General features: G+C 32.0%; 1 protein-coding gene across 1 annotated transcript; it reads right to left on the reverse strand.

Moving 5' to 3' along the window:
• Positions 1 to 287: 287 nt before the first annotated feature.
• On the reverse strand, positions 288 to 2532 carry LOC140816607 (uncharacterized). Its single transcript, XM_073175988.1, has 4 exons — positions 1790 to 2532; positions 1406 to 1511; positions 766 to 965; positions 288 to 628 (listed from the first exon to the last, which is right to left on the reverse strand). The coding sequence occupies exons 1-4, from the start codon at positions 2530 to 2532 to the stop codon at positions 358 to 360; spliced, it is 1320 nt and encodes a 439-aa protein (XP_073032089.1). The 3' UTR covers positions 288 to 357.
• Positions 2533 to 14445: the final 11913 nt, after the last annotated feature.

Here is a 14445-nt window from a genome sequence, read left to right on the forward strand (position 1 = left end):
AGCTTCGAATAGCTCGCAAACCGTTTGGTTCATTTACATCCCTATTCGTAGCGACAATTGCCAAACTAAAAACTAATATTAATCATGATTTAAATAATATAACAATTATTTCTCCCTTTAATTTCTTTCAATACTGACAAATGCTCCTATTAATTTCAACTGTTTGGAATATTTGCTAATTGCTAAGGCCTTGCCTAAACTACATGTAAGCGATATGGAAATTTAATGTATGAATACAACGTTATTTTAAATTTTAGTAATTGATGAATGAAAGAGGAGACCAAGTGTAGGTACAAAATCAGTAGTATAAAAAAAGGGATACTAGAAAAAGAATCAAGAATTGGTCAGCAACCTATTTCAAGAAGAGTTTTTGCATTGAACCAGTACACAATCCTCCAGAAACTGAGTGAGCTGAGAAGAGTACAATTTCGGGTCGTTCCGAAAATGATCCACATGGGGTGTAGAAACGAAGTTACAGGCTCTAACCTCAACCCCACTACGCCGTTGCCCTTCGATGAAGGACTCGACCGACCCTGCTGGAATCACTTTGTCGGCAGAGCTGTAGATGTATAGTTGCGGGCATGATGGTTGTTGAGATGATAATAGACTCAGTACATCTGAGAGCCTCCTGTGATTTTTCAGAAATAGGTAAGCAGTGTAAGTGTCATGCAGAAAAATGGCATTGAATGCCGTAAAACGTAATCTCTGCTATGATATCAATCAGTATATACTAAATCAATATAGCTAGGACAAGTTAATCGATACCTATTTACGGAAGGATAATTCAAAACCACTCCAAAGAACTTCTCTAGAATGAGGAGCAGAGCTGCCTCAGTTAATGCGGGTTTTACTTCAATGGAGGTTCTGGTTTCAGCCAGTGCCCCCGTATTTGGTTCATCGAAAGAACCCTTCGTCGAAACACTGTTTTTCTTCAGAAAAGCTGCAGAAAATCCAGAAGCCCAGACCTAGATAGGTATAAAAACAAGTCAAAAAAAAACTTTTACCTCATGCACAAGATAAAAGTTTATGACATAGAACACATTTCAACCAAATTTAATGTACAAATACACTTTTCCTCATCTCTGTTAGGCGTTAGCAGAAAGCGTATCCTGGTCTTAGTTTTTAGTTTACCGTACAACCAGATGACAGACGATGAAACTACAGAACTAGTCAAGAAACTCACTCGATAATATTGGACAAATTATGTACAAAATAGAAAGGCCAGAGAACGGTAAACATTCTCATAATATAGCTGGTCGTATAGGTCAGCTTCAGATACAGGTAATTATGTATGACAGATTAAAATTATCTATATTAAGCATATTACGCAAAGACGATTTTCAAATTCTATCATTTAAGTAAGCCGAGAAAGGTTGTCCTCGTTTAACCACGCAAGAAATATTACCTGAGGATCAGGGGCCGCCACAGGAGCAGAATCCACAATGCAGCCTTTAATCCTTTCTATTAGATCAGAATCCTTCTTCTGAAGCTTTTCCAAAATGACCCCATAACTGCAATACAAACAAGATACACATACATCACCGCATTGCTTTACTACATATATCTCAAAATCCACTCCTCAACATCATTGTATGGTGGCAAATGAAATGAAGCTACATCCGAGCTTCTCAATTTATTATTGTACCCAAACTAGAGCCAAAAGAATTCAAATACAAGTTTCTAGTCGAGCTTCAAGCTAGCATTATAAATTTGAGTTCAATTTCGAACGTACGAATATAAATAGCATTTGGTTTAATTTGATAAATCATTATAAAACAAGGAAACTTACGTTAACCACCCAGTATTACTGAAAGTATGAAAGACCAAATTTTTCCCATGCTCCTCCTCAAGCCACTCAGCAAGATGATTCACAAGCAATTCTACATTTTTCTCAGCTTTTCCTCCAACTTGATAGCTGAGGACCTCGGACATGGGGAAAGTAAACGTTATCACATGAAACCCTCTTGAAGTATACCATTCGGCATATCTCTTAAGATGCTTCTGCTTTGCCCCCAGCCACCCTAGCAAGACAACTACTGTCCTAGCTTTATTCGAAGAACCACCGGATAACTCAACGGTGTTAGGCTCCGGCAAATGCCATCTATACAAAACATCAGATGGCGATGACGGAATATCATATCTATCTACAATGGGATTAGCGGATTTTCCCAAGTTGGCCGAGCGATATAAATCAAATAAAACAGGAGAAGACATGGCCAAAGAATGATAATGATAATTCGAGTTAGTGTTAGGGAATGGTATGCGTGCCTTAGGCATGGGAACCTGAATTCTAGTAACAAAACGCAATTGGGTCAATCTCGAAACCGAAATCTGAGAGACCCACGACGAATTTCTTGTTTCTCGTGATGAATGTGATGAAATGGAAGAAGGGTTTGATTCTTCCAAAGAAGATGAAGTGTTAGAAGATCTTGAAGGGGAAAATTTGTCGAAGAAATCAGCAGATATGGAGGCTGCAGCTACCGCAGAGGCAGCAATAACCGGCCTCTGAAAGAATCCGGCAAAAGAACCCATGATTTTTCAACAATCTTTATCTCATTCAAACAACAACCAATTTCTTATCTCCGCAAAATCTAACGAACACCAAGAAATCAAATAAACTAAGCGCCTCAATAATTCTGTACACTTAATTCAGTCACGCACAACCCACAAATCCAAGAAGACAAAACCAGAACAACCTGCGTGAAAGTTGATTATAAATAAAGTTCTATCAAAATTATGATAACACCAATCCGATAAACATTAAAAAGATCGAAAATTGAAGAGGGCCGCAACCAGATCAGCACGAGACGAATAAATTAAAGTCAAAATCGGGCTGCCAGCAAAGATGACAGCCCGACACAATCCACCGACCGCGAGCAAGAATTCGTCCGCCTCGGAGACTTAATTGTTCAACGCGTTTCTTGAATCACTTCCTTCTCCGCTCCTTCTTTATATGTATATATATAATATTGAATTAAAAGTCTTGGCTAATATTTGCTTGCTCCATGACTTCTAACAACCAACGAATCCTTTTTGCCCGCTCCGAAAATGACGGAATGAGAAATCCAATCAAATTGGAATTCTGGATATCAAATTTAAATTTGAGATGGGATTCTATGAATTTTTTTATAAATATTATTAATTTTGTTTAGGGGAAATTCTAATCAGCCAGTTTTTATTTTGATATTTTAAATAGACAAATTTCATTTTTTTAATAAAAATTATGATATAATATTACTACATAGGCCAATGTTATATTTATGTCAAATAAAAAAGAATAAAACTACGAAAAAAAATAACATAATAAAATAAAATTTTAATAATATGAATTATCAAAATCGTAAAAACAAAAGATATGTGACTTAAACATAGTTCTTTTATTTATATTTCATAAAATTTTAAAAATATTATTGATTTTATATTAGAATGATTTTTAAAAATGCTTTTTATTTTGTGTATCTAAAATTATATAAAATTTTGAAACATAAAAGTGATGTAGAGTATTGTTTTTAGGGGTGCGTTTTGGTTTTCTATTTTATAAATATAAAATTTAATATCTTGACTTTTTCCTTCGATTCGATTTTCTATCAAAAAGGTTCATATATTTCGATTTTGATAATTATTTAAATTAATAGTAAAAATATATTTTAAAATATAATATATTATCTTCTTAGATATTTTATAAATAAAACATTTAAGCATAAAATTTAAATAAACTAAAAAATTATTCAAAATGATTCTTCATCAGTAAAATATAATGTCATAAATTATATAATCTAAATAAAATTATAAACAATTCATTAATTTAATGAAAATTCGGTTTTTTCGATCGGTTCGATTTTGACATATATAATCCGAAATCGAGCAATATAAATTATCGATTTTAACATTTATATCTGAATTCAATAATTCATAGGTCCTTTGTTTTTATTAATTTAGCTACTATCTTTAAATTTATAAAATTGAACAAACTTGACTATTGACAAATTAAACTTAATTTAATGTATAAAAAATAAGAAAAACGCCGAGTCACCCTTTCGTCATTAAGCACGTGTTTAATTATTTTTCCCCAATTAGAATATTCTTTAATGGGAATCAAATTATATATTAATAATATTCTGAAAGAATATTCGGATATTACATCTTATTTCCGGTATTTTATTGGGATACGTATATTTAGACTAGATGAGGACATGTATATAATCGATCTATTACGTTTATTGTGTAATATAATAATTTTATAATTTCAGAAAAAATTTTATGATATTTTATTCGAATAAATATTTAATATGAGCCATATTAAACTAATACGTGAGATAGATTTGTTGAATTTTGCAGAATCTCACATATTTCTAAATATTTTCACATAATCTTGTAAATTTATTTTGTAAACTTTTCATAGAATCATATAGATTTTGTAATTTATTATTTTGATTTTTATTTATTTATTTGAACTAACAACTTAAAGCGAAAGAACTTTTATTTATTTCAAATATTTCTCTCTCAATAATATATATATATATATATATATATATATATATATATATATATATATATATATATATATATATATATATATATATATATATATAGTTTTAAACTATTGTTAACAACAAACGAATATGTTTTTAATAAATACAAAAAAATAAATAAAAGTTATATGGATGAGAAAAGAATGAAAATTGGTGTTTGTACTGAGTATGTAAGTTTGAGAGATTTTTCAATTAAGTGTACATCCAAATTTTTGGGTTGAATCAATAACATTTTTTGATATTTTATTGTGGTACCTCATGTTTAATTCATGTATTTAATAGAATTCTATAGAGTCATTAAAAGTTATTGTCATTTTGAATACCAATAGACTTTTGTAGAGTTTTTAAAAGTCAAGTTTGAATACCACATACTTTTTAAAATTCTACAAAACTTTACATTGAATACCGCTAAACTTTTATAGAGTATATAAAAGTCTAGATTGAATACATCTAGATTTCTAAACTCCATAAAAGTCATTAAAAGTTTAGAACCAATACACCCTCTAGTTTTGGTGATCGATAAATAACAATATCGAGCTCTTTCGGATGCAGACATTCTTTTATTTTAATTTCATGTTTTTAGACCATTTGATCATTTCAAGCCGTTCAGAATGAAGATCAGAAGTTCAAGCCGTTTTTGCAACAAAGTCAATATGCAGATTATCTGAACTCTAGCTAAAAGATATAATCTGTTAAACTGACCAGATCAAAGTCCTGCTTACAGTACACTAGTTCAAACCGTTGAAACTTCAACAACATTGTAGCTTGTCAGAGTTGAGTAATTTCAAAAAAGATATTACAAGACAAGTCGTTCAACAAACTGCTATTTTTAGAATGATAAAATAATATCTTATCAACTCTCGAATGACATAAAGCTGACTATTTAGTTCATGGTCGGTCAGTTTTTTGAAAAGAAAATAGTCTAAAATCGTAAAAACACGGGGAGCATTAAATGAGCATTTAATGATAGGTACGGTGAGTGAAAGCGGCATGTTCATTCTGTCGAGTAATAATACAGATGATCGTTGAAAAGAAAATCTAGCATTTGGAGCTCTTCAACTATACATATGAAGATTCAAGAACTTCAAAGAACACTCTTGAACTCTCATGCATCTGCCTATCTGCTTTTGCAAAAGATTTTTTATCGCACTTAAGCTAACATAATCTCACGACCGTCAAAGCACATGCCTATCAAAATATATCATATCTGTGAGGATAATTCTGTGATACATTACTGACTCGAGCTTTCAAGCTAACTGTTGCATTATTTATGTTGTTTTCTAGTGAATCAAGGGTTCTAAAACATTCAGATATTGTAAAGTGATCACTAAGAGTTTCAGCTTAGGCAATGATAAGTCCTAGTTGAAGTGAGTCGTTACAAGACGTTGTAAAGCCAAAGTCTAAGTTGTTGAAATGGTGATGTAGGAATACTATATCTGAATATCCATAAAAAAAATTATGTCTCATTTCATTACGCCACTTTACGTTCATGCATATTATTTTCAAGTCGCTTGTTGTTAACCGTTGAATGCATTATATAGTTCATCACTAGTCAACCCGAACCATTTCAGCACTTATTCACTTTTCAGTGATCCAGCGAAATCTAATCGTTCGAGAATATTTCTTAACAATCTAAAAGAAGTTAAGAGTTGTTCAAAGTTTCGAAATATTCATCCTCCTTCAAGCTCTAATCTGATCCCAACAAATTCATATATGAAGTGAAAAGTAAAATTTTGTGCATAAAAAAGTACTTTTTATGAGTTGAGTCAGGTAAGAAACTTGTCTCATAAAATTTACCAGCGAGACGATGATGTTATAGATGTTTTATATTTAAAAGATTTAATATTTGGTATTCGATAAATGGATAAATTTAAAGGATGTTCTATTATATAATTTTGCCATCGCTTATTAAAAAGAAGTCGAAATGATTTTTTGTCCAGAGACAATAAAATTAGGAATGACAATTTCATCCGAACCCGTTGGAGAATCTGATACCTGACCCGAATAGAAGAGTATATGGAGGGATTTTTAGACCCGATTAAATAATTGGGTAATCGGGTATGGGGATTTTCGGGTTTGGTTATGGAGGCGGGTTTGATATAATCCGACACACATCCGACCCGAATACCCGTTTAAATTAATATATATGTATATATATAGTAATTATATTTATTTATATTAAAGATTTATCTTCTCAAATCCAAGTAAATCGATACTTTCTTTTCCTCTTGCTCTTTCACTTTCACTTTTACATTTCAAGGTTTTACCGCTCTTTTATTTTGCATTCAATTTTTCATCTTCTCCATTGGTAAGTTTATTCCAATTTGACTTCAAAAATTGAAAAATATTTTATTTTTGTTGAATTGCGTACTTTTATTCAACTAATATAAACTATTTTTAATATTTTGTTATTTTTTCTATAAGTTTATTTTGTAAATTTTTATCATTAATAATTTTTCATATTGTTCATTTAAATATTTTTTAAATATTCATAACTTCATTGAAAAAATTTAAATTCGGGAAAATTCAATTGTATATGATAATAGAATATTTGGGTAGGGTATGAATATCCGATAATCCGATGGGTATGGGGATGAAGATGAAATTCAATACCCAATGGGTATGGGGATGGGTATGGAGATGAATTCAATAAATGAGTATGGAGATAGATGTATGAAATCCGACTCATACCCTACCCATTACCATCCTTACATAAAATACCAATTTTGTTGTTTTATATACTTCTGGGTTTGAATCTCACACATGTGCGTTTAGCAAGAAAATCTTCTCCACATTGTATAAATAAATAACACTTTTAATCATAAATAGCCATTGTTTTTGTTGAAATATTATTTAAAATGTGAAAAATATTTGTGTTGAAAATGTGAATGTTGAATGTTGAAAAATAGGTGTTGAATATTGAAAATTAGTGTGTGATGATGTAGGTAATGATGTATTTTATTTTTGGATTATGTGTAAAGATTTCCTATAAATAGATCTCTCATTTGTGAAGAAAATCACAATTGAGTAGAGAGAAAAATATTATAAAGTGTGTAGTTTGGTAAATTTTGAGAGTTTGAGATTTTTACTTTTTACCATAAATTTTTACTTTTTCACAACACGTTATCAGCACGAAGCTCTAAAAGTCCTACATACTAATCCAAGCTCCAAACAGAAGAAAAAGGTAACAAAAGTAATAATATTTATTTTACTGTTATTTATTTATTGTGTATTTATTTAATATACAATATAATGTTATTATTAGAAATAATAAAAATAAATTTTTCATAAAACTTGTTATAAATCCTGGGAGGATGTTAAGACGACATCCCACACTCCCGGTAAGGGATACGACAAGTATAAAAGCCTATACGGTTTTTAAACAAAAAGTAATAATATTTATTTTACTGATATTTATTTATTGTGTATTTATTTAATATACAATATAATGTTATTATTAGAAATAATAAAAATAAATTTTTCATAAACTTGTTATAAATCCTGGGAGGATGTTAAGACGACATCCCACACTCCCGGTAAGGGATACGACAAGTATAAAAGCCTATAAGGTTTTTAAACAAAATAAATTATGACGATCATTATAATATTATGATATGATATACATAATTATTTAAACATGTCTAACATTATATACATCATATTATTAACATAAAATTATACAAATACATACATTTATTTTTTTGTACACCAACGGTCATAAACGGTAACAAACGGCTAGTTTTTGCCCTATAAATATCATCTCACAAACACATTCAATCACTCCAACTTTCTCTTCTTCTCTAAAAATTATTCATCATCAAATTTTTCGAAGAAAAAAGAAGATGGCTTTCTCAAGGATATTTTTAATTATTTTGGTTATCATACTCACGAGTCTTGTATTTATCGGAGAATATCCCCCTCGTGCGTTTTCTTTATTTTTACAAATACTTGTACTTGTTGTTTATCCGTTACTTTGTATTGCAATATTTATTAACTAATAAAATGCATCGTAATTTTTTTTAGTACCACCATGTCAAATTTAACAAAGCTCGAATTTATTGCGCTCGACATCACGGGAAAGAATTATATGCCATGGACTCTAGATGTAGAAATGCATCTTGAGTCATTGGGTCTAAGCGAGACCATTAAAGAAAATGGCATATGCACGTCACAAGAAAAGGCAAAAGCCATGATATTTTTGCGTCGACATCTCGACGATGGATTGAAATGTGAATATCTGACTGAAAAAAATCCCATGGCTTTGTGGAAGGGATTAAAAGAAAGATTTGAACATATAAGGGAAGTTATACTTCCGACCGCCCGGGATGAATAGAACACACTGAGATTCCAAGATTTTAAAAAAGTCAGTGATTACAATTCGGCGATGTATAGAATAATCTCGCAATTAAAATTTTGTGGACATGAGGTCACAGAATCTGAGATGCTTGAAAAAACATTTTCCACATTTCATGCATCAAATATTACTCTACAGCAACAATATAGAGTACGTGGATTTGCGAGATATTCTGAGCTCATCGCCTGTCTTCTTGTGGCGGAAAAGAACAACGAGCTATTAATGAGAAATCATCAGTCCCGACCCACTGGATCAACAGCATTTCCAGAAGTAAATGCTGTAAGTAAAAATGAATTTATACCTGGAAACCAAAATCAATTTCAAAGACAAGGTTTTGGTCGAGGTCGAGGTCGAAGTCGTGGACGTGGACGTGGACGTGGACGTGGAATTGGTCGTGGTCGTGGACGCGGCCGTGGTTTTGAAAATAATAGAGATAGTTATAACTCATCTCAAAAGAGCGTCCCAAACCATCCACAGAAAAGACATCATGAGAATACAAGTGTTAATGAGAATCACTCAAAAAGATATGAAAGTTCTTGTTACAGATGTGGTACTCCAGGACATTGGTCCAAATTTTGTCGAGCCCCTGAGCACCTTTGTAAACTTTATAAAGAATCATTAAAGGGGAAAGAAAAGGAGACCAACTTCACTGAACGCAGTGACCGTTTGAGTGATTCAACTCATCTTGATGCTGGTGATTTTATGAATGATTTCTCTGGAAATGATCAACATGTTGGTGGGATAGAAATGAACAATTTTGATGCTGCAGATTTTCTCAATGATTTTTCTGAAAATGAACAATATAGTGGTAGAATATAAATGTACAATAATTTGTTTTTCATGTATTCATATAATAATGTTTTATTGTACAATTATGATATGTGTTATATTTATATATGTATTGTCAGTAATTTTATTTCATTGCATATTTTTTTGAAGTTCAAATATGGAAAATGCTATGAGCAAAGCTGAAGTTTGCATACCCGATAGTGGTACAACGCACACTATCCTCCGAGATAAAAGATATTTCTTGGAATTAAAACCAACAAAAACAACGGTGAACACAATATCAGGTCCTGTAGACTTGATTAAAGGATGTGGTAAAGCACAATTTTTGTTACCTAATGGTACAAAATTCTTGATCAATGATGCTTTATATTCACCCCAATCGAAAAGAAATTTGTTGAGTTTTAATGATATATATTCCCATGGGTATGATACTCAAACAATGAATGAAGGGAATGAGAAATATATGTGTCTTATCACATATAAATCAGGAAAGAAATATGTGATTGAAAAACTATCAATGCTCCCTACTGGATTGCATTATACACATATAAGTCCCATTGAATCAAACATGGTAGTTGATAATTCCTCGATATTAACCAATTGGCATGATCGATTGGGACATCCTGGTTCAACAATGATGCGAAGAATTATAGAAAATACACATGGTCATCCACTGAAAGACCAGAAGATCTTTCAGAATAATAAGTTTCAATGTAAAGCATGTTCTCTTGGAAAACTTATTATAAGACCATCACCAGTCAAAATCCAAACTGAATCACCAATGTTTCTTGAACGTATTCAGGGTGATATTTGTGGACCAATCCATCGACCATGTGGACCATTCAGATACTTTATGGTATTGATTGATGCCTCCAGCAGATGGTCACATGTATGTTTATTGTCAACTCGAAATGTTGCATTTGCAAGATTACTTGCTCAAATAATAAAATTGAGGAATCAATTTCCCGATTATACAATCAAGAAAATTAGACTTGATAATGCTGGTGAATTTACTTCCCAGACTTTCAATGATTATTGTATGTCTATGGGAATCATTGTTGAGCATCCTGTTGCTCATGTACATACACAGAATGGATTGGCTGAATCATTGATTAAACGTCTGCAAATGATTGCTAGACCAATGATTATGAAAACAAAGCTCCCTATTTCTATATGGGGACATGCAATTTTACACGCTGCTTCATTAATTCGCATCAGACCAAGTGCATATCATAAATACTCCCCATTGCAGCTTGCATTTGGTAAAGAACCAGACATTTCTCATCTGAGAATTTTTGGATGTATGGTGTATGTGCCTATTGCACCACCACAACGAAAGAAAATGGGACCTCAAAGAAAGGTTGGAATTTATATCGGTTATGATAGTCCATCAATTATTCGATATCTTGAACCTCAGACAGGAGATGTGTTCACAGCACGTTTTGCTGATTGTCATTTTAATGAGGAAATCTTCCCAATGTTAGGGGGAGAACAAAAACATACCGAAAAGAAATTACATGGTATGTATCATCATTGTTACATCTGGATCCAAGAACAAAACAATGTGAAAAAGATGTACAACAAATTGTACACTTGCAAAGAATAGCAAATCAAATACCAGATGCATTTGCAGATACAAAAGGGGTAACTAAATCATATATACATGCTGCAAATGCCCCTGCTCGAATTGAAATTCCAAAGAAACAAATGGAAGATACTCATGATGTCATTAAACGCCTGAAGCGTGGAAGACCAGTCGGTTCCAAGGATAAAAATCCTCGAAAAAGAAAATTCATAGAGAAACATGATGATCACAAAATAGAGAATGTTGTTCCTGAAGAAACACATGATGATGAAAATGTTCTGTCAGAACCACATGATGATGAAAATGTTCTGTCAGAACCACAAACTGACGAGAATCATGAAATCTCTATCAATTACATTAATACTGAAAAAATATGGAACCGAAAAGATATAGATGAAATTGATGATATATTTTCTTATAATGTGGCAATCGACATCATAAATGATAATGAAGATCATGAACCAAAATCTTTTGGTGAATGTAAAAATCGGCAGGACTGGATAAAATGGAAAGAAGCCATCCAGGTTGAATTGGATTCGCTAAATAAACGTAATGTTTTTGGACCTATAGTCCTTACACCTGAAGGTGTAAAACCTGTTGGATACAAATGGGTTTTTATTCGAAAGCGAAATGAGAAAAATGAAATAGTAAGATATAAAGCTCGACTTGTTGCACAGGGTTTTTCTCAAAGGCCTGGAATTGATTATGAAGAAACGTATTCTCCTGTGATGGATGCAATTACGTTTCGGTATTTGATTAGCTTGGCGGTATCTGAAAATTTAGAAATGCGTCTTATGGATGTTGTTACAGCTTACTTATATGGATCACTTGATAGTAATATATATATGAAAATCCCTAAAGGATTTAAGATGCCTGAAGCACAAAGTTCAAAACCCAGGGAATGTTATTCTGTGAAATTACAAAGATCATTATATGGGTTAAAGCAATCAGGTCGAATGTGGTATAATCGACTAAGTGATCACTTGATGAAAAAGGGATATGTAAATAATTCAATATGCCCTTGTGTTTTCATTAAGAAAACAACATCCGGATGCGTAATTATTGCTGTATATGTTGATGATTTAAACATCATTGGAACGAATAAGGAAATTCAAGAAGTTGTGTCATACTTGAAGGAAGAATTTGAAATGAAGGATCTTGGAAAAACCAAGTATTGTCTGGGTTTACAAATTGAACAAAAAGAATGTGGAATGTTTGTTCACCAGACAAATTATACAGAAAAGATCCTTAAACGTTTTAATATGGATAAAGCAAATCCTTTAAGTACTCCAATGGTTGTTAGATCATTAAACATAGAAAAGGATCCATTCCGTCCATGTGAAGATGATGAAGATATTCTTGGTCCAGAAGTACCATATCTAAGTGCCATCGGTGCCCTTATGTACCTTACAAATTGTACAAGGCCTGATATATCTTTTGCCGTAAATCTGTTGGCAAGATTTAGCACATATCCAACAAAGAGACACTGGAACGGAATTAAACATATATTCCGTTATCTACGAGGAATGACAGACTTGGGACTTTTGTATTCAAAAGATGCTAATTCAAGTATGATTGGTTATGCTGACGCTGGATACTTATCTGATCCACACAAGGCACGTTCCCAAACTGGATATGTATTTACTCGTGGAGGCACTGCAATTTCTTGGCGTTCACAGAAACAAACGCTCGTAACTACTTCATCAAATCATGCTGAGATTATTGCACTACATGAAGCAAGTCGTGAATGTGTGTGGTTAAAATCAATGACCCAACATATCCAAATCTCATGCGGATTATCATTCGATGAGAAACCTGTGATACTATATGAAGATAATGCTGCATGTGTTGCTCAAATGAAAGAAGGATACATAAAAAGCGACAGAACTAAACATATTCCTCCTAAGTTCTTCGCATTCACCAAGGAGCTTGAGAAGAATAAATGTATTGATGTTCGTCACATTCAATCAAGTGAAAACTCATCAGATCTCTTCACAAAGGCACTTCCTAAGTCAATATTCAGAAAGCACATATATAATATTGGGATGCGCAATCTACGAAATTTGTGAAGAATTGTTCATGTCAACATCAGGGGGAGTTTACGTGACTGCACTCTTTTTCCCTTACTATGGTTTTTATCCCAATGGGTTTTTCCAAGTAAGGTTTTTAACGAGGCAGTACAAAACACGTAATGAAGACATCATCGTATCATGATCATCATCACAAGGGGGAGTGTTGAAATATTATTTAAAATGTGAAAAATATTTGTGTTGAAAATGTGAATGTTGAATGTTGAAAAATAGGTGTTGAATATTGAAAATTAGTGTGTGATGATGTAGGTAATGATGTATTTTATTTTTGGATTATGTGTAAAGATTTCCTATAAATAGATCTCTCATTTGTGAAGAAAATCACAATTGAGTAGAGAGAAAAATATTATAAAGTGTGTAGTTTGGTAAATTTTGAGAGTTTGAGATTTTTACTTTTTACCATAAATTTTTACTTTTTCACAACAGTTTTTTGCTTTATGAAAAATTGCATTCGGGGAATTAATATTTTATAGTAGACCGTCTTTCCGACTGGCGGAATCAACTTGAATACTGATATTTTAACCGATTCAACCAAATATTTTTCTGAAAAAGCCATACAATCGTATTGTTTCATAATTTTTTATTATTATTATTGCTAATTTTTTGAACAAAAAAGTTGTATATTCATGTTTATTTTTTATATATAAAAATATAGACTAGGGGGGAGTAGGACAACGAACCTCTCCTTCTCAGTCATTATTATGACAAAAAAATTTCATCGTTTCTAACAAAAATAAACAAGAATAATGAGGCAAATGCTATTGACTCTCCGATTTCTATTATTTATGTTATCACTTAATTTTACAGGAATAACAATAAAATACAAACGGATTGATAGTTCATGGCTCGTCTAAACTAAACTTTCAAGTTTGAAACGATAAATTTCTCGTGTTCAAGATCTAATCGTAGCAAAATATTTTCTTCAACTAAAAACCAATAAAAAAAATATTGTGCGTGTTGGTAAGTTGTGTTAACAAACCTACAATTCAAACTCTTATTTTCTTTTATTTTTTATGACGTGAGAACTAGCGGCTGCTATCATTTTGTGTGTACTTGGTAAACCCATGAACTAATGCAATAACATGACTGTGTGAT

This window comes from Primulina eburnea, chromosome 16, assembly GCF_022965805.1.
Source record: "Primulina eburnea isolate SZY01 chromosome 16, ASM2296580v1, whole genome shotgun sequence".
NCBI classification, from domain to species: domain Eukaryota; kingdom Viridiplantae; phylum Streptophyta; class Magnoliopsida; order Lamiales; family Gesneriaceae; genus Primulina; species Primulina eburnea.